The following is a 27,343-nucleotide window of genomic DNA, read 5'->3' as shown; positions in this document are numbered from 1 at the left end:
AGTTGCTTTGGTCTTTGGTCTTGCTTTGTGGGCATCACGGATGCAAGTAGCTTTGCAGATAATTGGATCAGCCTTTATTTTGTCAGAGCCAGCAAAACGTCATCATGACATATAACTCAATCAAATCGTACGCATGCTGATCCTAGTGTCGAGGCAAAGAGTGAAAAGAATATTGTCCCTTCAATTAATTGATATTTTTAAACAAATTCAGCATTGACTTCATTAAGCAGTGTACTCTCTCTCTCTCTCTCTCTCTCTCTCTCTCTCTCTCTCTCTCTCTCTCTCCATGACCTGTCATCTGGTTGTCTCCACCAGCCGAAGGCTGAGGGAGAGTATGTTTTCCCCTCCGTCCGTCCGTCCGTCCGTCCGTCCGTGCGTCCGTCCGTGCGTGCGTCCGTGCGTCCTCGCAGTTTGTGAACAGCTAATCTCAGTCACCGTTGGCCCGATCGCTGCCAAACTGAGCACACACACTCCCTGGATGCCAATCTAGAACCTCTGCCCCACATTTTTCAAATCAGCCTCATGGTGGCGCTATAACAGGCCGATTTGTGTGGCCTGGTTGTTACCAGCTAATCTCCGGCGCCGTTGGCCCGATCGCTGCCAAACTGAGCACACACACTCCCTGGATGCTAATTCAGAACCTCTGCCCCACATTTTTTAAATCAGCCTCATGGTGGCTATAACAGGCCGATTTGTGTGGCCTGGTGGAGACCTGTGCTCGGAAGAGCACTGCTTCTAGTTGTGTTTGTAGTCACTCAGAGTCAGAGAGCGTTATATCTTCTACCCCTAAAGACAGCCGTTCTTTTAAATTGTTCATGGTATGATTCTGTGCTCTTGTTCACTGGATGAGAGAGAGGCTGCCTGCAACAGTGGTGAAAACGGTTCAATGAACAAAACGCTTCCTAAGAGAAGTGGTGACATAACATAAGGGAAAGGTGAAAATATATATGTTGCATGGAGACGGCCAACTACAATGCTAAAAGTAGCATAACTCCTTGCATTGCATTGTGGTGTGCTGAGGGATTGGGGGAAGAGAGAGAGATCTGTGACCAGAGTAGAATTAAACGAGGTCTTCCAGCCTGCAGATGGATATTGTTTCTGTTTGTCCCAATATATTTTATCCCCAAATGCCTAGTCTCACATGCTTTAGGACAGTGGTTCTCAACCCGTGGGTCGGGCCCCCCAGGTGGGTCCCCAAATTATTTTGGGGGGTCCCCAGATGATTACCTTAATTAATGTGTAAGTTGTGTAACATTGTTTTCTCACTCAACAGTAAACAAACCAGTGTACATTTTAAGTGTATAGAGGGTATCTGCACATTTCTAAAGTGACAATTTAAGGACTTTTAAGACCTTTTTTAATACGTCTAAAATGACAAATCATACATTGGCCAAATTGGCAACTATTATATGCACGAATTGTGAAAATAGCCGATCTACATGCTCACAACGCCTCGCAATTTTCACAATAGAACCGTGCTATACAAAATGTATTGTCTCAACTTTAAGTGCTCGTCAGGGTGGGGGGTCCCCAGTTAAATTATGATTATTTTGGGGGTCGCAGCCTGAAAAGGTTGAGAACCACTGCTTTAGGACACGTTTGGAAGATGTATTTTAAATCTTTCACATTTTAAAATACAGCCATTATCAATCTAATCTGGCAAAAGGCAACGCCTCTTGAGGAAGAGGTAGGATACGAGCTTAAAGAAATCAACACACAGGTTAAAGGCAAATAAAATCAATCATCCCAGTAACTAATTTAGTACATTCTTTATTCCCCATGTTGTTCTAGGCATGTAACAGTAACCAGTACATGGCGCTGCCCAGGGAGGACATGATCAGGATGCTCAAAGAGACAGGTCAGTGTGTGTGGTGTGTGTGTGTGTGTGTGTGTGTGTGTGTGTGTGTGTGTGTGTGTGTGTGTGTGTGTGTGTGTGTGTGTGTGTGTGTGTGTGTGTGTGTGTGTGTGTGTGTGTGTGTGTGTGTGTGTGTGTGTGTGTGTGTGCTTGCGTGCGAGATGTGTGTAAAGGGTCATACAATAATATGTTTGTCTTAGTAGGCCTCTAATTATGATGCCATTGAAAATCCTAGTAGTTCATGAGCTGTTACAGACCTTATACCAGGGTTCCCCAATTGGCGGCCCGCGGGCCGCTACTGTCTGGCCCACACCAACCACAGTAATAATGGTGGTATAAGAGCAGCAACAACATTAGTATATCGTCGTTGTTGGGTGGAAACCTTATATCAAATTTGTACGTTCTTTCGCAAATCATACAAGGCCGTCGCACAAAAGTAGTGAAAACAGCAGATCTACAAGCACACAACGCCTGTGCTTGTAGATCGTCTGTTTTCACTAGTTTAATCATTTTTAAAATGATAAATTCAAAGCGAACGGTTTTGGACGTACAAGATTTTCACCCGACAACGACGAAAACTGTCGCTGGAGTAGCGGGAACGCCACCGTCGCCCCCTGCAATGTTACCAATGCTTGGTACCCTAGACATAATTCGGCCCTTGGGGAAAACTAATTGGGGAACCCTGCCTTATACTGTACATGGGACACAATCCTGGTGTACGTGGCTGTACATTGCATGCAAATACATAATGTAATACGTTACCCTTTTTTTCTGTAGGATTTCTCCAAGACAAGGACTCTGACCTCACGGAACTGGACTGCACTCCGCAGGAAGATGTGGAGCACAGTGACACTTTGACCTCTGGTGAGACCCCTGACCTCCCCGCCTATGCCGATAAGTGTCACTGGGCCCCTGTGTCGGTCCTAGACCCTGACACTCTCACTTTCCCTGGGGGTGCTTCCATACAGCTCCACTTGGTCCCCCCCACCATCCTACCTAGAATACCACACTTCTATGTCTGCACCGGCTGTGGGAAGGTGTTCTGGGAAGGCTCTCACTCCATTCGCATGCTCTCCCAGTTCCACGACATTCTGCGCTTGCCCAAAGACGAAACGTCTTTGACAACGGTATGCACTGGTGTAGCGCAGTAACACCCATATTGCACTCACCATATAATAGATATAAAAGGTTAGATGCCTCGTCCGCCGCTGCAGTTCATTGGAGCGACGTGCAACAACTGGAGGCCGGACGTCCGGGAGTGCCGGAGACTACGCTGCCAGTCAAAGTGACTACTGGCCTACAATCACAGCGCGTCTTTTCCGGGACTTATTGTGACCGTCAGGTCGCAGTTACTATCAAAACCTCGACCAGCTGTCCGTCTGTCAGTCAGTCACACGTCACACTTTTGCCTTGCTCATATCTCCGCTACCGTTGCCCCGATCCATGCCACATTTTGCACACACACTTCTTGCCTGCCAAACCACATCCTCCACCCATCAATTCTCACATGAACCTCTTCTAGCTCCACCATGAGGCCGATTCTTGCAAAACACATTTATGGACAGAGCTCCTACAATTTTTGCCCTAAAATCATGCAAATCGGTACACAGTATGTCTACACTCATGTCATCAACATGGATCTGTCCCATATAGCGCCACTATCAGGCCGATTTTTTCAAACACATTTTTGGACACTGCTCCTACAGATTTTGCCCTAAAATCACGCTTAGAAACGTCCCCATTCAGAAATACCCCCACTGAGGTTAAAGTTCCGATGTTGACCGGCTCCCCTGCCTCTGATTGACCTACCAACTTCCGTTTCTTGTGACGCACGTGGAAGTGGGAAACGGGCGATCGCTGAGTGCCGCGATGCATATGACTCGGTGCCGAAGGAGGCGTCTACCTTTCTATGTCTATGGCGCTCACAAGCTCATTACTGCTAATTCATTAAGGTCACATCTGTCCATCAATCTATATGATCTATGTGAGATCTACTGTTTATGACAAATCTGTTTTTTTGTGGGGCGGTGGCCTTGTTAATCCCTACAATCCTTGTTAATCCCTATTAGTGCGTGGCTTTAAGGGGAGACAATGCTCATTTCATGCAAATCAGTCTAAAAGCGCCAAATTTTGCACAGATGTAGCCCAGGGCTTGCTCTAATGATTTAGCTAGGGCGCCCGAACAGCCCCAGAAAACGATGGTTTAGTGATGAAAAGTGAGTCATCACTTTTCACAGTTTTGTGGGAGTTTTCTGGGGCCATTTATAGCCTAAGGAATGTTTTTTGTGGAAAACAAATGCAATGGATTCAGCATCATGACAAACCCCTAGTTAGACCCCTCACATCCTACTTTAAGCTGATTTTTCTCTGGGTATTTTCCTCCTGTATAGAAAGTCGATGGGAGCCCAACTTGATTTGGCCGCTGTGGCGACCCCGAAGGTCGCCGGCTCGGGCGCCCTACCTAAATCATTAGAGCAAGCCCTGGGCTACATCTGTGCAACGTTTGGCGCTTTTAGACTGATTTGCACAAAATGAGCATTGTCTCAATGGCCCCACACTATATAAGCCACTAAAATGTTTCTTCATTCTATGGGATCAATGTGGTGTTGTTTTTTCCAACATTAAAGTTCAAAATGTAGTAAAGGAACCATATATTGAGGTCTGTCATGTGATTGTCTGTTGGTTAGGGTTACTTTAAGAATGCGGTTTCCTCCTCTTGTTTGGGGGCGAGTGTTCTTGTATTACTCTGTTTCTCTCCTCTTTTCCAGAACCTAAACATTTGCCTGTATGTCTCAGGGTAAAGATCATATGATTTCACCACCGCCTAATTAATACAATTAGAAGTTTTACTATCATCAGCATTTAATGCTGAATAAACCTTGTGCCTTGACCATCAAAACACAACACAGAGTCTGGCCAAGTACACGTGTCGGCCACACGCTCAAACAGTGCATAAGACAACTCCCGATCACATTCAAATGTTTTTGGCAAGAGATGAAGGTTTATAGAAACACCAGAACCCTTTAGAGAAGGAAACAGATCGCCTACTCAACTCATCTGTTAATATTTTCTTGTTATTTTTTTCAGCTGCTTCTTAGTGAAGTAAGTTTTTAGAGTGTTCCACAAGTCACCATGCTGACTCAATCCCATCTGGCAGACCAAAACTATGGCATACAAGTGCCCCTCTAATGTCTTAATTAATCCCAAACTTAAAATCTCCACCTATCTTCTTGCAGTTACTTATGTTAGGGTTATTTATGGACTCGAAGTCACCGCAAAGACTTAGCTCAGTCCAAGGAATAAATAAACCAACCAATAATTGCAGACTCGCTTCAAACCTTGGATGTGCCCCCGAGACAAATGCTGATGCACATGGCTGCTAACCACTTTAACAGCACACTACTCTTTAATTCACAAATTTGGACTTGCAAACGTTTGACTGATTGAAGACTTTATTAGAAGTTTGCATAGGAAAAGGTACAGTTTCTTGACAGTACATTTCACTGGTAAAAGGTCAACTAAAAGGATTAATACCTGATGAAAGCTTTTGGGCTTGTTTCAATTGGGGTTCTTTTTTTAACGCATAACATTGAATGGCAGACAAATAAAACACAGTACTATGCAGAAAATATACAATATACAAAAACATTATGGAATTCCAAATTGCTCCAAACTGTATTGAATGTACAGAGAAGCCACCCTGTTGTAAACCCAGTCTTGTTTTTATTTCGTTGACATTCACAGCGACATTCACATCATCTTATTCCAATTTGCTTGGTCACCAGAGAAAATGTTGTCAATGTTTCGTCGTAGGTGCATAAATGGTGCCAAATCTGCCAATACAGTTCATTCTCAACATTAATTGTATGCTGTGAAAGAGTCACTGCACAAACAAACTGTCTGCAAACATTCAAGATACATTGAATGTTAACTTCTGAACCACAGGTAAGCATGTCGACATTTCAATATGCAGACCATGTCAACTCAATCATAGATTTCTCCAGCACTATCAAGCCTCACCAGCTAGCTCACAAGCTCTCCGTGAGGACATCACCAGAAGACCTCAGTATGTCAGACTGCAGGGCTGGTAAGCAACACTTCCTGTTCTCCGTCTACAGCAGTGTTCCTCATCACGGAACCCCATTTGAAAGGATTTTGTGCCAGGGTCCCCCATAAGAGAAGATTTGTCAACATTCTTTGAAATTAGCCCATCTACAAGTCATGATGCGGCTCAAAATCGTTTTTAAAAGTGTTAAAAGTGTTCCTCATTTTGCTTAACCTCGCGTAGCCAGGCTTTTACTCATCTGCTAAGAGAAAATCCTGGTTACGACCATAGGCTGATACGGCATAGAATGGTGCTACTTCCGCCAGGAGAATTTCACTGCATGTTATTGTTTTTTCACAGTTGTGGTGTATTCCCCACTGTTCTACATCTCCTGACCCATTGGGTTTTCTTGTAATAAACAATATCCAAACAAAAACATGGATTCTGACAAAGGACACTTAAGAGCGAGTTAAGAGCTAAAATCTATTTAGGTTTGTTTCGCTGGCGTACGTAAACAGACTGCAACGCATGGCTTAACTTCCGTTAAACACAGCACTTCCGCCACTTCCGGTGTCTACAGGTTCATGCCATTCACATCGCATATTGTGGCCACGGCCAGGGTGCATTTTGCTTGGTACCCCCTCAAGGACCCCTTGGGGTCCCCAGACCCCACTTTGAGAAGCATTGCTCTACACCTCTGACTTATTGCTTCAACTCATAAAGCTGCATCACGGATGACAGAAAAGGAATACAGAGCCCAGGTGGAGAGGTGTAGTTGATTTTCAGATCAACTTTGGACAGATCAAGGAGATGGTGGTTTATGCACAAAGAGGCCACAAACTCCCTTCACCATCCGTGGAGATGAGGTGGGGAAGGTGGACACCTACACATGCACAATAAACTGGACTGGACTGTCAACACTGAGATTCTCTATGGAAAAGGACAGAGCAAGCTGTTCATCTTGAAGAGGCCAGACAACTACAGTATTCCACAATCTCCGTATGCTCTAGTCTACAGATTCTGGAACTACACTTCCCGAAAGCCGAGAAAGGAAGCTGTCATCTGTTCGTCATTTCCAGGCACGAAATGTAGTGACAAATTTGCGCGAATGCTAAGATGAAACGGAATTGGGGGGAGGCGGGCATCTGCTTTACCCTCAGATAATTTTCAGCGCTCCGGTGCTCCAGTCCAGACTGTATGACGGAAGCATTTGAGGTTTGTGGGAGACAACAGTCTGGCTTGCGAGACTATGAGGCTTATGCCTTTCAATGAGTTCAGTCTCATCTATACTCTTAAATGTTTTCATGCTCACTGCTGTTGCTGATACAATGCTTGAGTTTGTTGTGAGCTTGTACAAATGATAGGCTATTTTCACCCAAGATGAGTTCGTAGACCCCAGGGGACCTTGGTCAATGAAGTATATAGGGTTTAAGTGGTTAAGGCCTATTACGACTCACAATGTCACGACAGGGAGTCCGAGCTTGAGTTGGTCCCTCAGTATAACAAACTCTTTGTCATGCATGTTTGAATCCTGGCTCCTGCTATGCTGCATCCTCTGTTTACAGTCATGTTTCATTTACATTTTAGGCATTTAGGTAAAGATCCCATTCATACCCAATGAAATTCATGTTATTTTAATTGTCACATTATTTCATTTTAACGATTTACTCTTAGATAAAGTTATTGCGATTTCACGGTGTATTGACTGGGTGAATGAATGCGTCAATAAAATAACATTAAAAAGGACAGTTTTCAATTTTCATATTTAAATAAAAGTGATGATAGGGTAGCAAGTTAGCAACTTGTTGTGCATGGAAAAACATGGGATCCATCACACACCGATTGCGTAATCTTCGGGTCAATATGAAAAGTAGGTTTAGGCCATTGTTAGGGTGTGTATTGTTAGCACGACTAACTGCCAGGATATCACAGGCATTTTTAGCTGTGTAGAATAATGTTACAGAAGCAGGCGTTGATGATCGAGAATATGAATTTCACAGTCTATTGTTCTGAATCCCAACTGTTGGTGTTCTGCATAGCACAGGGTTTGAACGTGGTTCTGTGGGAATTCTTAAATCTGATTTATACTTTGTTGCGGGCCAGTGATGTAGGCATACACGAAAACAGCCATGTAGTAAGCTCACAGCTTACTACACAGATATAGGCCTATTATTAATAATAATAACCATTGGGGGGGGGGGGGTCACTGGTGACTATGGTGAGGAAGTATAGGCTTAAAGTGCACTCAAGACTAGAAATGTGTTGGCCAATGACATGCTGAGGCCATGCATTTGCTCAGGTGGTGGAGTCATGATGATGACCCAGGTGAGATTGACATTACTTATAATTAGACAGTAACAAATTACTTGTAACACTTTATTTGAGGGGACAAACTCACACACGTAATTAACTAATTAGCTCAATTAAGCTATTCATGAATGTACTATGGTCATTCCTGGTCCCTCCTGCATAGTACTGTGTTCTATCTGTCTGTCAATGTTATATGAGATACTTTAAGGTTTCCTATATGTAAATAAGCCGAAAGGCTTTCTTGGATCTCCTTTTAGTCAATCACTTTTTTTTACAAATCGTGTTTACACGCACAGAATTGCTTTGGTTGTTTCTTGACTCGTTTTTTCATTTAAAAAACATCTTGTCTTGCATTGCGTGCGCTTTTCTTTTTTTTTTCTTTTCTTCTTTTTCTTATTTCACTTCTGAGAAATCCATTATATTGCAATAACCTTCTCGCTTAAATGACTGAAGTCTGCTTCCAGCCCCTGAAAGCCTCTCTCTCTCTCTCTCTCTCTCTCTCTCTCTCTCTCTCTCTCTGCCTCTCTTGTCCTGTCCTTGCCCGGGCGGTCGCGGTATCTTCTCTGCAAGCTTTCCCCTGCACCATGTTATTTGATCCCTGCTCTTTCTTTGCTGGGAAGAAAAGCTTGCCTCTTTCCCACGCTCTCAGAACACGTGGTGTCCGTAATGAATTGGATGCAGAAGGCCCTCCCTCATATTGATACGTCACCTTCGGTTCGCTCTCTCTCTCTTCTCTCTCTCTCTCTCTCTCTCTCTCTCCCTCCCTCCCTCTAGTCTCTCTCTCTCTCTCTCTCTCTCTCTCTCTCTCTCTCTCTCTCTCTCTCTCTCACAGACACAATCACAGTCACAGTCACACTCACACAGAGAGAGTTCTCAGAAGCACACGCACCAGTACTAGTACCAGGCTAACAGCCGCCCTATCGAGTCAGTGCTGGAGCAGTGGCGTCAGTTCAGCAAAAGCTAAGGTAATGGCAACATGACTGGTGTCGAGGGCGCGCGTGCAAGACACCAGTCATGTTGCCATACCTTAGCAACAGGCGCAATGAAAAGTAGGCTACATTTTATAATTTCCCCCTGTAGCCAAGGTGTGGCAGCTGCCATAGCTTGCCATACCCAATTGACGCCTCTGTGCTGGAGCCCCTCCTGTCAGCTCTAGCCCCTGAGGCCCGGATTCGGCGCCAAAACTCGGCTCACAACAACTAGCCGATTCGGTCTGCATGGCTCACAGTCACAGAGGGAACCCCAGACCTCCTCGGCGGTGTTTTAAGCCCCCAACCCCGGGTCCTCGAAATAGAAAAAGCATTGTTTATGAAAGCAATAGACCAGAAAATTGATGCATAAATACAAATAGAGCCTTCTCTACTAGGGTTTGAAGACAATTTAAACGACAGCCTTTCCGCCACAGCATCTATTCAGGGAACCCCTGTTGATAACCAACCACCTTGGTGGTCCTCGAAATGTCATGGACCCATTGTTGTCAACTGGTGGTTTAAATGCCTGTTAATCCAGAGTAGCCTATATAGAGAGAGCTTTTCTTAAATCTGCTTTTATGCGCACTTTAGACCATGCCAAGGCCTAGGCTATCATTTATTGTTACTTAGGTCTAAAGGATAGGCCACTTAAATGTTCAAATATTTGTTATTTATTTATTATATTTATATTTAAAGAAGGATATGGGGAGAGCAAAGACACAGTTTGATAGCCGGCAAATAGTGAAACTTGGCTCCTGCAGTCCTATACGGTCTGGCAGATGTTTTCCAAATGCCCAGACATAGGCTAGATAGAGGACAGATGTTTCTGCTATTCTACGGGATGTTCTGTGTATGTTTCAAGGCGTGGAGATAAACCGGGGCGGGGATGATGGAGTAAAAGCTTAACTTTCGTCATAGAACCCACTTGGCACACCGAAAAGCAAAGCATATTGCTCATAGGCCTACACCATAAATATAATAAAGGAACGAATAGTGTGGTAGAGGTCTGGTAATGCTGGGCATTTCATCTCTTATTAAATTATTATTGGACGAGCATCACATTTGACAAAGATGTGTCTCAGTTTTTTTCTGAGATGCACAAAGTCTCGCAGCTGTATTCTGCTACGGAACCAACACATAAGAAGGCAGCAGCACCCACACAAACAAACAAACAAACAAACAAACACATTCACCTCCTCCTCATGCCTCTGCACACACAAAACGTGGATAACGACATTGTATTTATATCTATCCATCACATCTAGACTGCGTGGTATAATAAACCAGGTTATTTGAAATGTGTTGATTGATGATGATAAAGTAGGCTGTGACCTTTTGTCGACGCCGATTGTGGCGTCCCTAGCTTTTGCTGTTGCTGCACGCACCGAGCCACACATAACAACAAATGTACAGTAAAGTTCAGAGTGTGGGAAAGAGAGGAGTGTAGGCTGCATGGTGGTTAGAGGTAAAGATCACAGTGCGTTCTCCAGATGAGCACACGGCTCCCACTCCCAGGATGACAAACGGAGCAGCAAACGGTGTGGTAGTGGTAGCCTAGAATCTGTAGATGGAGTCTGCTACCTTGTGTGGTTTCCACGCTTAAACCCGTGAGAGCAACGCGCAGGATGGTGACACACGCACACACACGCACGCCCAGTTCCCACGGTGGCCGGGCAGCTGAGCGGCGTGTCAATCCGCGCACAGCGTCACCTCTTTTCACTTGCAAAAAAGGAAGTAACGCGCAGGCAGAGGCTTTTGTTATTTGAAGTCCCAGAGCCTCGCCATTTAAAACAACTGGAATATATCCGCAGTTTATGATCTAAAAACAGCCACGTCGTCGCCTCGTCGGCCACCTGACGACCAAAGAGGTGTTTATAATGAGCGGTGTAGCCTATACAACCTACAGGAGTTATTTTTGTGCCTAAACTAAAGCCATTTGGCAAGCCAACATTGAAGACATCTATCAACTTCCGAACATGTATTTTTACTAATAGGGACACGTGCTAAACATACAATGATGTTTGAAATATTCTTTCAAAGCACTTTATTGCTATGTAGGCCTATGCTAATTTTTTTTCACCATATGCATAGCAATACAAAATGCATAGTCTATATTCAAACATTATTGCCCTATAGGCTAATTAGGCTCGTCAATCTACTAAACTGTAGGCTAAATAGTCTCATATGAGTTCCTTTGCTGTCTTCTTTGCCACCACTCAGTGTCGTGCAGAGAAAGTTGTGAACTACTCCCTCTCCTCTAGTGTGTCATTTTCAACACCTTTTCAGGACAGAATTAACATGAAAGAGGGCTGTTAAGGAGCCCTGTAGTCTTTAGCTGTTCATTTGTAAATTCACACCGCTGTGATAGCATCCATGCTACCGGGACTTCGAAAAACCCCGAAGAGCCTTTTCGGTGTTCTGTTCTCATAAAATATAGTTGATTTGAGTTAACTCTATCCGTGCTTGCTCGGCAGTTTATTGCTCCAGTAACACAATTCCCCTGCCTTTAATGTCTGCGTCTTCTGTGGTATAGGCCTACAGGAGATGGAGATCGCATATAACTTTATTGCTGCTGGATGCTTAATATTGTCTGCAGACTGCAGTAGAGCTGCAGTAACATTTGGCAGCGCCCAACAGACCACGCCTTCACCCTTCAAAGTAGCCTACCTCAGTCAGTTAAAAAAATGTGTTAAAGCTGCTAGCCGGAACTTATAGCTAATGAATAAACCGTTATTTTCAGTGATGCATGTGTTGGGGTAGCCTAATACAATACAACCAGTCCTACTCTTCCATTGACAAACGGAGACCATGTTGCCTGAAAGTCATAAGCGCTGGGCAATATCTCCCAAAAAATTTGCTGATTGCAGCTTTTAATTGATCTATTTGCAACTCACTGAATTTTCTGGTGGTTCCCAAACGTTTGCCCCTGACCCAAACAACTAGTGAAAATATCAGATCTACAAGCTCACAATCACACAATGCCTTGCTTCTTGAATTGAATTGCTTAGATGTTTATTAATATTTCAATCATTGCAATTTTATGCTAGCTTTTTGGGTTTTGAAATAGCATAATAATACACAAAATAATTGTAGGAAACAAAAAATTAAGGGACCCATAAAAAATGTGTCCGCGACCCACAAATGGGTCCCAACTCACTGTTTGGGGAACCACTGTTCTAGGCCAGTGGTTCTCACAGTGGGTTCCTTTAGGGGGGGGGTCTAAATTGACCCATACAAGTCTGTAACTCTGACGGTGTACAATTGGAACCGGTTCCATTTTGTGCACTGTCGGGGAGACCTTGAAATGTGAAAGTTTGGGAACCAGTGTTCTAGGCTATACACACTCTCAAATGAAAACCCCAGTGGGGTTTTACACAGTGCCGTGCAGACTGTGGTCCCTCCCCTACCTAAGCCGGCAGCCTATAACCACTCTAGGTTTCCTCCCATTCCACCACAGTTGCTTCTGTGAGGGAGTATTGTTATGCAAATGCGGGGCGCGTAAAATATTCCCCCTGAGCGCAGCGCAGGCCAGCACAGCAGAGAGTCTCACACGGACTGCAAGGAAGGACCATACACGCCAGGCCCTGCGGTGGATTTCTATCGTTTTCGTCGCTGCGGACCCGTCCATCTGTCACAGGCAAGTAATAACGCTGTTACAGACAGTAATCTGCAGTGTTTGCATGGGGACATTATACGATTTATCCAACTTGAATAGCCTAGTGTAGCAGGCTATAACAAACGGATGGCTCTCGCTTTTGCGCGCTGCCTGTCGTTGAATGTAGTGTGGTGGAATGTGGTGGAAGAATGTAGGAATCCGTACCGGGACTAGTGCATGGTTTTGGTTGGGAATCGGCGCTAAAAAAAAGCCTCTTTTCAACGCGTATATAGGTTGGAGTTTCATGTTAAAACTTTTTCCTTTCTGTTCCTCAGACACCCTGGCCACACGAGCAGCGACAGGTCCAGGGACGTGTAGCCTAGTTGGGCAACAGACTGGGCCTTTTCCGAGGAAAAAACGGACGCCGGGTTCCAACGGGCTGTAGCTTGGAGATCGTGGTTTCGTATTTATACGGTTTCTCCAAGTGAAGTCGGAGCTATCTCCTGTCCATCCCATGCTACAGGCTGCCTGCTGCTACGGAGAGGGTCAGAGGGACAGGGAAAGGACAGCTACACTCCTTCTGACTCTGGAATCTCTCGTCAAGCCCCCCCTTTATGTATTAGGGATTTTAGGATCTCTCCTCAACTGTTGACTGTTTTTTGCACACCACGTGTGTTATTCGTCTTTTGTCCTTTTTGGGATATACACATACGGTCGTGTCTCTTCCGTAGGCCTATATAACACTCCGCGAGTGCCTTTGATAACTTGGTTATAAACCCCCGTGCAGAACTGTGGCATCGTCGTACCAGAATCAGAGACAACCGACAGCAGAGAGAATACAACCGATCATCCGATCTGCTTTTATAGGGAGCCAACAGGCTAGGATTATCATCGTTCTTCCCAGAGAGACCCCCAGACAGCGCGCTGTGTGCCACCATGAGCCAGGCCGACGTGTCGACGTGCTCCGCGCCGCAGAGGGTTTTCCAGGAGGCGGTGAAGAAGGGCAACACCAAGGAGCTGCACTCGTTGCTCCAGAACATGACGAACTGCGAGTTCAACGTCAACTCCTTCGGACCCGAGGGCCAGACGGCCCTGCACCAGTCGGTGATCGACGGGAACCTGGAGCTGGTCAAGCTGCTGGTGAAGTTCGGCGCCGACATCAGGCTGGCGAACAGGGAAGGGTGGAGCGCTTTGCACATCGCCGCGTTCGGAGGCCACCAGGACATTGTCTTATACCTCATCACCAAGGCTAAGTACTCCTCTGGCGCCCGGTGATCTGTCTCTGCTGTCAGGTAAAACTTACAAAAAAAAAAAAAAAACTAAGAAAGAAAGAAAAAAAAGTCACGGAAAAAAGGAATAAAACACACACGTTTAAAAGGCCAGGCTCCTGAAAGAAAGAAAGAGAGAGAGAGAGAAATACCATTTACATCAGTGGTTTTCAACCCTTTTCAAGGACCATTATTTATTTGGCATTTGACGCCACGGACCACCATTTGATGATATTTTTTAGCCTCTCAGACCCAAGACTTGGAATATTTTGTTATCGTTGGATACGATTTTTGTCCACAATTCCTTGCTGTATTGATGATGTGGTACCATAGGAGAGATGACAGGCAAACGTTGACCAAAATAACACATTTTCTACATTCTCTAATTGTGTAGACTTCTTTTAAATTAAATAATGCAGATGTTTTAACAATAATTTAACTCTTGAGAGCGTAATATGAAACCAAATGGACCCTTGCGGGTCCATTTGGTTTCATTTTACGCTCTCCAAAGAGTTAAGGGTCCATTTGGTTACCAACGCTCCATAATTTAACTGGGGACCACTTGGACCACTGGTGGCCCCCGGACCACTGGTTGAAAACCACTGATTTACATACATAGTTCATATAGTTGCGCCAAATTGTATAACGACAATAAAAGTAGGCCTACCTACACACTATACACAATCCCCTCTCATTCAAAACCAAACGGGGCCCCAGTCTGACTCGTGAGTGATGGGCTACAACACCACATGTTGTTATAGAACCTGTATCGGCTTCAACACGAATCTTTTTAACAAAACAAAAGAAAAAGAAACGCCATTTTTTTGGTGAGTTTGTTGGTACTAAAGCTTTCCTCTTGAATGTGTATACTAGATTGTGACGTCAATATAAGCCGGTTGCTGTGTGCGTGTGTTGCGTGTGTTTGAAACTTCCAGAGTGCAGAGATGGCCCAGTTTAGGAGTGGAACTCCCATCATCTTCGCTACAGTAAAAAAAAAACGCTCCTTTAAGGGAGCCCATTCTTGACCCGTCGTTGTTCACTAGTGCAGTGATTCTCACACTTTTTTAATTTCAAGGACCCCCAGTTTTATGTGCATATAAGGTCAAGGGCCCCCATTTGATCTATTAACTTCTAACTTGTGGGGCCACAATTTACATTCTAAAACCCTAACTCCGAGAGGGACCAAATGGACCCCCCCTACGGGTCCATTTGGTTCCATTTGTACACTCCCAGAGTTACAGACCTATAACTCCTCAAGGACCCTGGGGTCCCTGGGGGTCCCTGGACCCCACTTTGAGAACCACTGCACTGGTGAGACCCCTTTAAATTATTTTCTGTAAAATATGGCACATGATGCTATGGCTGCATGCTGGAATATCTGAAAGGGAAGACACAAGAACAGGAGAAGAAGGGTTGATCTCTGTTTGGCCACCTATTAGGTGTCATTTATTTTATTAATTCGTCGATATGATTTCCCCCCCCCCCCCTTCTTCTTTCAAAGAGCGGCATTATATCCAATTCGCTTTTAAGATGTGTAATCACGATGTAACAACGATTGACTTCGATAATGTTGTGAAGTACTGTACACAATAGCTTTACTTTGATTCTGTAAAAAGATAAGAAAAACAGTAGGCCTAGTTCAGAACGTTCTGCCTACTGTGAGCAGACTTTGCCATGCTGGCGTCCAACTTTTCAGGCCAGTGCGACCACTTTGCCAATGGTCATTGTGTTACTAGAACCGCTGCTTTCGCTTTGTATCAAAAAAAGAAAAAAAGAAAGTCACATTTGGAATTCACTTTATGATCTCCTGTCAGTATTTTATTAACATACTAGTCATCACTGTGAAAGCAGACTGGGTTTTTTATTTATGAAGGTACATTGAGAAGATGCATTTTTTTTAATATGTTGTGGTTCTTAAAAACCTATTGAGTTTAAGGATATCTATGGTGACTCAAGCTGCTTCAGACTCGTAGTATAAACTGTCCCATATGGAGGTAGGCCTGCCATTTCCCCTTCCAATACCCATCAGTTCACCTGTAGTCTGAACACACACACACACACACACACACACACACACACACACACACACACACACACACACACACAATGGACTTCGGTTGCCTTTTTGCCAACTACCTCGACTATAAAGTATTCTCAAGTTACTCAACTCTCTCACCACTCAGTCAAGCTGTTTAGAATCGAAGAGCTTCACATTATCTGTCTATGGTCATCTGCATGCCAGTATGTTTTTTCCTATATGTAGTGTAACCATCATATTCCAGACAGAAACATTCATGCAACGTATTCATCACACTTATTTCTGCATCCTCAGTCGGGACAGTTTATTTTCACACTACAGTCAAACTAAATTATCACAAGTAAAGCGTAATTTTGCCTTTCTGCAAGATCGCCTACGATTGACATACATATGCACACACACACAATTGTTGCATGTCCTTCCTTACAAGTCTGTTTAAAATCTATATCTCTTCATCAGCTGAACACCTGCTATGGTCTTTTTGTATTAAAGTTTTAGTCAAACAAAAATGGAATTTTATCACATGACTTATAAATGCAGGGAGTTTTATTGCACAAAAAAAAGGCGAAGTCTTGTGCGCCTCCAGTGTATTTACTGGGTAACTGCAGGCCAAGGCTTTGGAATAGTTATTACTACTGAGCAGGGCCCTATAGTACTGGTGGATGATGAAGAGTTGATGAAGAACACATGACTATTGCAGGATATCACAGAAGAAAGATGAATTTGGTTTCAAAAACTTGCCTTGCTGCATTTGAAAGTCATGGCACCCTAACGTCTGTATCAATGCTGCTTATATGTTTCTTTTTTTTTTTTTTGTTGATGTCATTTTTAAAGCCTACTGCTAATGGCGACAAATAGAGAGATAGATGTCCCACAGCACCACTTGGTCATTTCATGAGAAGCTGTGTGTGTGTGTGTGTGTGTGTGTGTGTGTGTGTGTGTGTGCGTGCGTGCGTGCGTGTGCGTGTGCGTGTGCGTGCGTGCGTGCGTGCGTGTGTGTGCGTGTGTGTGTGTGTGAGTGAGAGAGAGAGAGATGGGTGGTGATTGTGTGCAAGACAGAAAATGGGGTTTCTGAAAATGTTTTGGAGAGAGAGTGTGTGTGTACATGCACTTGCTTCTTATGGGGCCTAATGTTGCTGTGTTTGTGTATCAGTCATAGAGTCCAGTGACTGACAATATCACACTTTAAACCTGGAACAACCACAAAATAAGTAAAGCGATAGATCTACCACATCAAGGCTAGATTGGTATAAAGCAACAAAAAGAAATATGCATCGCTTGTCTTAAACTTGAGTTTTGTTTTTTGTTTTCGTTTGAATATTGCACTGATGACTGTTGTTGATAAGTTGGCAAATTATGTGTCAACATTTTTAATTTTTTTTCTGAATAGAAAAAACAAACAAACAAACACAACAAATACTATTGTATAAAGATATGCTCCAGGTGATAATGTCCTAATGTGTATGTTACTTTGTGGGGAAACGTGATGTTTTTTTTACAAAGATGTGTGTATCTCTGTGATTGGGTGTATGTATATATACATATGGATATATATATATCAACGCTGATGATGATATCGTGGGGCACTTTCTTTTCTGAAGTGCTGTCTTCCTGTTTTATGATAGGGGAATAATACATTTGATGGTAAGATCATTGTAACATGATTAATAAAATTGCACGGTTTGTGTGGTTGTTCGGCTTACCAGGGTCATAACATTTATGACGTATGGAGCTGGCCAACGGATTGATGTATATGAGTGAGATGATTTTTTACAAAAAAAAAAGAAAAAGTGCTGATTTCTTTGGACCAAGTTGTGTTTCTGAACTTGCTTCATTTCAAGCAAGGGGAAACCGTTGATTTTCATGAGTGAAGCCTAATTTATGCTCCGTAGCGCGACGGTGTCGCTCGTTTAAAAGAACCGATCTTTAACCCATTTAGGCATAGAATTATTGAATGCTTTAACCAGTGAAAAATAGCAGATATACGAGCTTGTAGATCTGCTATTTTTGAAAAAGTCACTGGTTAAAGCATTCAATAATTCTAGGCCTAAATGGGTCAAGACTCATTGGCTTGAAGGTCTGATGTTTTCGTCGAGCAACACCATCATGCAACCACGTATGAATTAAGCTTGATGCAGATGTTCCATCAAGTTTGATTTTATTTTTTTTCCTTTTTTTGTATTATTTTTTTTGTTTGTTGAACGTTTGTAACACTGTGATGATGTTGATGTGCGATGCGACGCGGAGATAAGTGCTGTATTATTTTTGTACGTTTGTGTACAAGCCAGTAAAGAAATCATTAAACTCAAACCTTCTGTGTATGGCATACATTTCTTCCTCATCTCCCAGGCAAACTGAGTTCCTCTGGAGAGGAGAGCGAGAGCCCTCCCCTATTTTCCATAGAAAAGGATGGTCATAGAAGCAGACCCCCCTCCCCTCCCAAGCCAGGCCCAACCCAGATCCCCATTCTTTCTTTTGTCATTCATCTGGCCTCATCCTTTCACTGTTGGGATAAAAGAGCCCAGTGCATTGTGGGTAGGCCCTGGTTTTAAGAAGGGGGAACCTCCCGTGTGTGTGTGTGTGTGTGTGTGTGTGTGTGTGTGTGTGTGTGTGTGTGTGTGTGTGTGTGTGTGTGTGTGTGTGTGTGTGTGTGTGTGTGTGTGTGTTGAGAGAAAGAGACTGAGTGCTGGTTTTATGTTACTCTCACACTCTCAAACCCTCTTTCACTCTCCCTTTCTGATGAATAAGGCCCCAGCCCTTTTTACTGCAATTTATCTCTGCTCTGTGCTAAAATGTTACGTATTGTCACATGCATCTGTATACTTTTACTTGCAATCTGTAAGCTATTTGAGGCATATCTACCCCTGGTTGCTTGATTTCCCCATGTGTCCATCTCAACCGAACAAAACAAAGTGCATAGTTGTTTCATGGTTTTCCAAAAGCAATGTGCACAATGGAATGATATGCAAGTAATTGAATGGTAACAATCATGCAGTTTCTGTCTGGAAACACATGGGCCACACTCCCTACAGTACAGACAATTTATTTTACTACAGAATGTTTTGGAGATGTGTTTTCCCTACGTTTGTTTGTGTCGGGTAGTAGATTGCACCGATGCAGTTTGGTTACTTTGACTTGTTGCAGTGAAAATTTCAGTCTGCTTGTGGCATGCAATGGATTGCATTTTAGTTATTCATACTGTGATTTTGTAAAAAAAACAAAAACCCTCTTCGAAAACAGAAATCTTCGATTGAGTCACAATATGTAACTGATAGTGCATGGCTATATGAGGACCGTGGGAGACAGACATGGCAATGTCTTCCGTGCATGTAACAATTGTTCATGTTGCAACATTGACTGGGTGTTCACCCTTTCGACATTAATCTTTTAACGGTTCCCATCAGGGTGTGTAGGGAGGGAGCCTAGTGGTTCCATGTAGAGAAACGTTTAAGTTAGAAGCAGTGGTGGAAAAAGTTCTCACATTTCTTACTTGAGTAAACGTACCAATACTGCTATGTAGAAATACTCTGTTACAAGTAAAAGTCCCGAATTCAACATGTACTTGAGTAAAAGAACGAAAGTATTGGCATCAAAATTTACTTAAAGTACCAAAAGTAAAAGTAAAAAAAAAATGTTTGAAAATAGCAGATCTACAAGCTCACAACGCGTCGCAAAGCCACGGTATAGAATAGGTCTTAAGCGCATTTATGTATGTTTTATAATATAATCATTTATATCTGCAAAATAACTAGTAAAACTCAAGTTTTCAAATAACTGTCAATATTTGTATCCGAGATGTAGTGGAGTAGAAGTAAAAGTACTGAAAACTAGAAATACTCAAGTAAAGTACAAATACCTCAGAGCTGTACTTAAGTACAGTACTTAAGTAAATGTACTTAGTTACTTTACACCAATGGTTAGAAGTTTAATATTAGAATGGCTCTCTACTGCAAAATCCCCACTGTAACTCAGCGTACAAATTGATACATGTATAAACCTATATACTTCTGCCATAAATAGCAACACGTTGCATTTTTGTCACATGAATGCCTAATGTTTGCCTATTTTTGCCCAATACTAGGGTTATAACACCAGTCTGTTCTTGAGAGACTACTATGTCAGTGGTTTTCATGTGAAGGACCCACAAAATGATATGTATTGGGCCACGGACCCCCATCTCAAAATATTTAGTTCCAGGAGCCCCCCAGAAGCAAAATTTGAGTTACAAACGTTCGCTTCGAAAATACATAATATTCAAAGATTTGCTAACATTTTCATGTCTTTTTCAAAAATAGCAGACCTACAAGCTCGCAGCGCGGCACTTGGTGCCGCGCTGTGAGCTTGTATATCTGCTATTTTTCACTGGTTAAAGCATTCAATCATTCTAGGCCTAAATGTGATGCAGTACTGCCTAATGTTTGCCTATTTTTGCCCAACACTAGGGTTATAACACAATGTTTTGTCATGTAAGTTACACTGAGGAAGTGTCTTGCCTCCTCCTCAACAGCTGTTTGAACTTGTCCTCTGAGTCTGAACATATCAAGTGCAATGTTTCTATATTAACCACAAGCATTTAAAGTGATCTGATGCCATCTTTATTGTATCAATCTCCCCTTTATCAGACAATAAAGATGGCATCAGAGGAGTTTAACCAGTAAAGGTACACATTCAAATCCTGAGTCTTAGCTTAATATAACTATGAAAGTGTAAAAAGTTAGTAGTAGCTGTGCAACAACAGACCCTTTATATTTACTGTTGCAAGACAAACGATAGGGTCCATTTTACACCCCTAGAGTTGTTTCTAGCAGGCCCTTTACTCTTGCAGGACCAAACCGCTTTCTGCCTGGCTTACGGCTTGCTTGTCCTTTCCTTCCTCACGCCCCCCCCACCCCCTATGCCCCCCTCCCCCTCCTCCGTCTCTCACTTCTGCAGGATGTTTTTGTTGAGCTAGGTTCCCATTGTCTGCTGGCTGAGTTGGCTGGTCTCCCAGGTTTGCTGCTAGCTGCTAGGCCCCCTAATAGATTCTTCATGTGCCTTAAGCCTAATTTATACTTCTCTGTACAACAATGTCACACACACTGACAATAACAGAATTTTAAAAACACAACATGCTTTGTTGTTTAGTTTTTTAATGTACGACAAAGTATAAATTAGGCTTTAAGTTTAGCCTGCATTTATGGTCTTGGGCAGGCCTGCCAAATAGACTATAGCTTACACACCACCAGCCAGTCACACTAGAGCAGTTGAGGTATTTGGAAAGAATTTCTTCAGCAGAGAGACTCACTGGCATATATTGTATGCTGATCGCTGATATCTGTATAAAATACAAAGCAGAGAAAACAAACATTAGTGCCGCTTAAAAACATCACAGGTCACACTGATCCACTAGTTAAGTTAAACAGGACATTGCATACAACCTTATGGGATAGTGGAAGACATACAAGCTGTCTGTTTTATTAGGTTGTGACTGTGAAATGTCAAACATAGAAGAAAATGGAGATTGAGTAAATGAGTTGGTTATTTGTCTTCAGCTGCCTGGCATTTTAGGAAGTGGTTAGTATTTTGTGAGTGCAGTAAGCAGATCCCATGACCTACCTACCATTTTGTTTCTGATCATTTAATGATCCATTATCGACTTAAACTCTCTTTGATAAACCAGATAGGGTTGGCTCTGTACTTGGCCTGCTATTTTATTCCCTTCGCAACGCCTTGTGAGCTTGTAGATCGGCTATTTTATCGACCAGACATGCTAAGGTTCAAGTTGTTAGATGTAGTTTACTTGACCTGATGACATATAGGGCCAACAATGACTAAAATGAACTAATAATTGGAAGATGAATTAGTGACTGTGTGTTTCTGTTTCAGAGTAAATGTTTTAATAAATAATAAACAGTGATATATGATCGGCCTATTTTATTGTTGGATGTCCTGGCTCCAGCTGAAGGGCAGCTGCATGGATGAGCTATTATATTCAACAAGTGCTCACAAAATATGAATATCTGTGCTTAAACTCCTCTTAAATGGGACATATCCAACAGTACAAATTTTAGTGTAGGTGTTTCATTTGGTGAGCAACATCATCTGCTGTAGCACTGGAGTTGAGGTTCAATTCCTGATAAATAGGTGAGCAATCCTTTTGACTTGGTATGTTATGATGTGTTTTTTGCCTTGGACACAAGTACTTCATGGTTGATGGATTTTTATTTTTTTATTTAGGTTTTGAGAAGATAGACTAATGTTTTTCACCACGTTGATTTGACAGGCGGTATACATTATGTATTCATAAGACATCCACGTCACAGAAGAAAGTTGGCTACAGGTAAGAGAATGGGGGAAAAATACGATTTTTTCCCCTCCATAACACACACAGCAAAGATGGCTGGCTGTCATAAGAGTGAAAGTTATCCTTTTCAATGTATAATGTTGGTGGGACCATGCATGCTGAAATGCACGTTTTCACCTCAGCTGTTCCATAAAATCATTAATGGTAACCATATGTGAACAACACCAGGTGTTCACTAGAATTGTCATTGATAAAGATGTTATGGGGGGGGGGATTTTCAGCAATCCAACACCAACGACATACCTAGTAGAAAATGTTATTCCTTGAATCAATTATAGAAATGTGCATTTTGGCATCAAGACCAGTTTGTGTTGCATACACAAAATGTAAGAAGTTTTATTAATGAAATGCTGTAGCACATCAAGCCGGCAAAGCTTTGAAGTGAGCTTTAAATCCTGCTGATATTGCACTTTCTGCTTCAGAAAACACTAACATGTCTGTCGCTACCAGTATCCCCCGCCCCCCAAAAAGTCTGTTTGCTCGTAAGATGGGGTGTAAAAGAAATTGTGTGTGTGTGTGCGTGTGTGCTTGTGTGCGCGTGTGTGTGTGTGTGTGTGTGTGTGTGTGTGTGTGTGTGTGTGTGTGTGTGTGTGTGTGTGTGTGTGTGTGTGTGTGTGTGTGTGTGTGTGTGTGTGTGAGATGGAGAGAGAGAGAGAGAGGGGAGAAGGAGAGCGAGCAGAAGGAGAGAGAGACAGGTGGCCGGGCCAGTCTTTTCCTTGCCCTCCGCTCCTTTTTGAACTTTTCTTTCATTCTTCCAGTCCATTCTGTGTTTTCTCCATAGTGCTGGTGACAAGGCACTCCATTCACTGCCTCATTCTTCTGCACCCTCCCTCCTCTCTCTCTCTCTCTCTCTCTCTCTCTCTCTCTCTCTCCTTCAACCCCCACTCCCTGCCTCCCCTCCCCCCTCCTTTGTCTGGCCCATGGGGGCCTGCCTTTAGCTGCTATTCAGCAGCCAGACGGGCTGCCATTGACTGGACCCCCCCCCCCCCCCCCCCACACACACACACACACACACACACACACACACGCGCACTACACCACAGGCATGTGCACACATAGACACCAAAGGGGGCTTGAGCCCCTGCCCGTTTATCTGTCTGTAAAAAGTGCCCTCTCTCCAGACGATGCATGCAGTTTTCACTATGGTGAGAGAAATGCAAATGCCCCGTTTCCATGCTATACCTGAAGGCAGCACTCAAGAGAATTTGCCTTGTCCAAACTCTCCTGAACTTGAATGCAGCATCTTATGTTGAAAGAATTGCCCTCTCAGTCTAGACATCCATGCCATTACGCCACATCTCCAGTACTGACTTGATTATGCTTAGTTTAGTGTGGTACTGAAAATAGCCGACCTCCAAGCTCACAACGTGTCGCGCTGTGACGCGTTTTGAGCTTGGAGGTCGGCTATTTTCAAAATCTTCACCAAAAGGCCCTTTTAGACATGTCAGCCCGTCTCTCAAACATTCTCTGCACGTCCCTGCTACACCATCTCTCTCTCTCTCTCTCTCTCTCACACACACACACACACACGCACACACACGCGCGCGCGCGCACACACACATTATGCACAGAGCAACCTGGCTCGTCCCCACCCCACACCCTGTAGTAGGCAGCTGCTATGCTAATAGCGAGAGAGAGGGAGGGATGGTTGGATAGAGAGAGAGAGAGGGGGGGGGGGGGGTGAAGAAGAGGAGAGACAGAGCAGCCAGCCTATAGCAGAAAGACAGGGGAGAGAGCGGGGGTGACCCCACTCTTCCATCTCCATAGCCATACTGGAACAGCAGCAGACCTCCTGTTACACAAAGGGAGTCCCCTGTCTGTCTGTCTGTCTGTCTGTCTGTCTGTCTGTCTGTCTGTTTGTCCATCCGTCCGTCCGTCCGTCCAGCGCCCCTCCCACCCGCACCCCCCCCACCACCGCCACCACCCCTCTGTCCCCCTCTTTCTCATTCAAATCCATTTTATACCCCAGTGGTAAAGGGAGGCTGTAAGTGCAGTGCAGTATGTAAAGTAACCTTACTCCTGCCCTGCAGGCATAGCCATTCACCCTCAATACACAGAGAACAGCCCTGTGTGTGTGTGTGTGTGTGTGTGTGTGTGTGTGTGTGTGTGTGTGTGTGTGTGTGTGTGTGTGTGTGTGTGTGTGTGTGTGTGTGTGTGTGTGCGTGTGCGCGTGTACGTGTGTGTGCGCGTGTACGTGTGTGTGCGCGCGTGTGTGTGTGTGTGGGGAGGGGGGCTTGCATGTGTTTTCATCGCCCTGCTTTGTTTAGGATTGCGGCCCATAACTCCACACAGGCAACTGACACCTGTCCTGAAAGTCTTGTTGCGCCCCCTTCCTTCCTAATATCTATTTGGGCAGAAACATTGTATCTCCATATTTCATATCCTTTTATGTGTAATGTTTTATCCCCCCCGCCCGCCATAAATAAATGTCCTATGTATTATATTTTCTAGTATGACAATGTCCAGGATCCACAGGTTGGAACATAATTTCCCCATTTCCCAACAGCCATGATAATCAACAAACTGAACATGAACCATAACGCAGATATAGGCGACAACAAGATACACTCAACGAAATACTAATATATTTAAGTGGCTCATTGTGTGGCTCGTTACAATAAAGTGCACACTAAGCAGATTATGTGCAGATTATATTTGACATGCCAACTGATTAAGGGAGATTTTCATCCCCTTTTTGCTGCGATATTGTGAATGATATAACTTTGGCAGTGCAACGTGCATTGGCATGTTTGCATCACTGTGAATAGAGCGTGGAAGCATCTCTTGGTGTGTGTGCGCGTGCGCGTGTGTGTGTGCGTGTGTGTATATTTGGTGGATTGGATGTGAATGGCTGTTGTGTTGGCAGGACGGCAGCTCTCTCTCTCTCTCTCTCCCTCTCTCTCTCTCTCCCTCCTGTTCTGTTATTTACCCCTGAGCAGGGTGACCCTGTGCCCCATCGGGGTGGAACGTCCCATATGACATCTGCCTGTTTGCAGGGGGGATGGATGGAAGGATAGAAGGATGCGGGGGGGATGGAAGGATAGGGATGCAGTGGGGGGGTGGATGGAAGGATAGAGGGATGTAGGGGGGGATGGATGGAAGGATAGAGGGATGTAGGGGGCGGGTTGCGCCCATATGGAGCATCAACCCCCAACCTGGCCAGCCCCCCCTCCTGCTCGCTCCCCTGATCAACCCCCCCCCCCCCTCTCCTCCCAACACCACCACATCAGCAAAACACAGCACATTACAGCATTCTGCTGCTGCCTATATCCTTTGCCGTTGTGTGTGTGTGTGTGTGTGTGTGTGTGTGTGTGTGTGTGTGTGTGTGTGCAGTGGTGGAAAAAGTGCTCAATTATTTTATTTTAATAGTAAAAGTTACCAGTAAGGCGCCCTAAGGGTGAGAAGCGCACATGGATGCGTGCACATGGGCGTGTGCACATGCCTGGCTGCTTTGGCATGTATACCCTTCTGCTGAGCTGGTCGAGTCATCACTGTGATGTCAGAACAGGTCAGCTCCATATATGGAGTCTGTGAACTCAGAGCGTAGAGGTATTGACCAGCTCCATATATGGAGATCTAGGTGATGATCCAGTCATCTCCATGTATGGATATCCAGGGTTTGATGAGGTTTGTGTCATCTTCATATATGGAGATCCAGGTGATGATAGTCAGCTGTCTTGATTTGCAAATGAATTCTGTCTTGGCCATATATGGAGCGTCCATAAATGGGCATTGCCAAATATGGGCTTAATATCGATGACATCGGGACAGGGAACTCCATATATGGGCATTAAAGGGACAAGGACAGAATTCATTTGCAAGTGTGACTCGTGTTGCATCGACCACACAGGTTAGTTAGACTGACACAATAAGTCCATATATGAGCATTCCCAGATATGGGCTTAATATTGATGGCATAAAAGGGATTCTATTGTATGGGCATTCCCAGATAGGGGCTTAATATTGATGGGTATAAAAGGGATTCTATTAGTGTGGTTGCCCTAAAGGGCATCATCTGGGAATCAGATATATGGAGATGTAAGTGATGATCCAGTCGTCTCTATGTATGGATATCCAGGTGATGATAGTCAGCAGTCTTGATTTGCAAATTAATTCTGTCTTGGCCATATGGAGCGTCCATATATGTGCATCGCCAAATATGGGCTTAATATTGATGACATCAGGAATCTCCATATATGATTGCCAGAACAGGCTGTCGTGGTCATGCCACTGACCCGCAACAAAAGTTTTCAAATAAATTTAGTGGAGTAAAGGTTCAATATTTGCATCCAATGTAATGATTGATTGATTTCCCCAAACTAAAATATATCACACAAAGAAAAACAAAACTTGCGCCTAAATCTTGTATAAAAAATATAAACAGTAATACTGTATATCTACTAGAGCAAGATTAACAGTAGTGAAGTGACCTACGTCCCTGTAACTTGTCGTTGCCGGCAATCCGGCCTATCACTGCAAGGGGTCATCACCATTCTGGCTTGTATAGGACATGTTTGTCAAAATACAACTTTTCCCACAGACATACAAAATGAGTGGACAGTAATATTACCGGAAACACATAAAGAGCTGGCCCTGAATGACCCTAAAAGGCCTGTAACTCTGAGAGTGTACAAATGGAACCAAATGGACCCTTACAGGGGGGGAGGTCCTTGCAAATGAATCATTCGAAAACCACTAGTACTAGTGGACTCATGATATGCCATAGTGTTGTAATAAAAAGTCATGCATATTCTGAAGAAAACCGGGAGACTTGACATCCAGCAATTAGGTCTTATGATCAAAATAAGTACATTATAATGATGTGTAAAAAATTAAATCTAGAATTTGCCGCGAACAAGGACAGGTCTTTGCCATGGACACATACAGTATATAGTATGTTCGTGTACAGACGGCCCAT

At 43.8% G+C, this 27,343-nt stretch overlaps 2 protein-coding genes across 2 annotated transcripts in view; both read left to right on the top strand.

Moving 5' to 3' along the window:
* Positions 1-3,006, top strand: part of exd3 (exonuclease 3'-5' domain containing 3) — a gene marked incomplete at both ends in the record, with an annotated part of 59,229 nt that extends 56,223 nt beyond the window's left edge. The window contains 2 exons of the mRNA XM_080743512.1: positions 1,792-1,858; positions 2,633-3,006. Coding sequence (XP_080599638.1) covers positions 1,792-1,858; positions 2,633-3,006 — 441 coding nt within the window. The remainder of the gene's footprint in view (positions 1-1,791; positions 1,859-2,632) is intronic.
* Positions 3,007-12,726: 9,720 nt separating this feature from the next.
* Positions 12,727-14,445, top strand: nrarpa (NOTCH regulated ankyrin repeat protein a). Its single transcript, XM_080743026.1, has 2 exons — positions 12,727-12,818; positions 13,112-14,445. Exon 2 carries the CDS (start codon positions 13,713-13,715, stop codon positions 14,049-14,051), a length of 339 nt encoding a protein of 112 aa, XP_080599152.1. The 5' UTR covers positions 12,727-12,818; positions 13,112-13,712; the 3' UTR covers positions 14,052-14,445.
* The last annotated feature ends 12,898 nt before the right edge of the window (positions 14,446-27,343 follow it).

Source organism: Nannobrachium achirus, assembly GCF_963921795.1.
Source record: "Nannobrachium achirus genome assembly, chromosome: 15".
Taxonomy (NCBI): Eukaryota; Metazoa; Chordata; class Actinopteri; order Myctophiformes; family Myctophidae; genus Nannobrachium; species Nannobrachium achirus.
The sequence above is the reverse complement of the archived record's forward strand: the minus strand, read 5'-3'. Positions and strand labels throughout refer to the sequence as shown.

Coding starts and splice junctions, on each gene's coding strand:
- nrarpa (XM_080743026.1), top strand. CDS start 13,713: ATGAGCCAGGCCGACGTGTCGACGTGCTCCGCGCCGCAGAGGGTTTTC.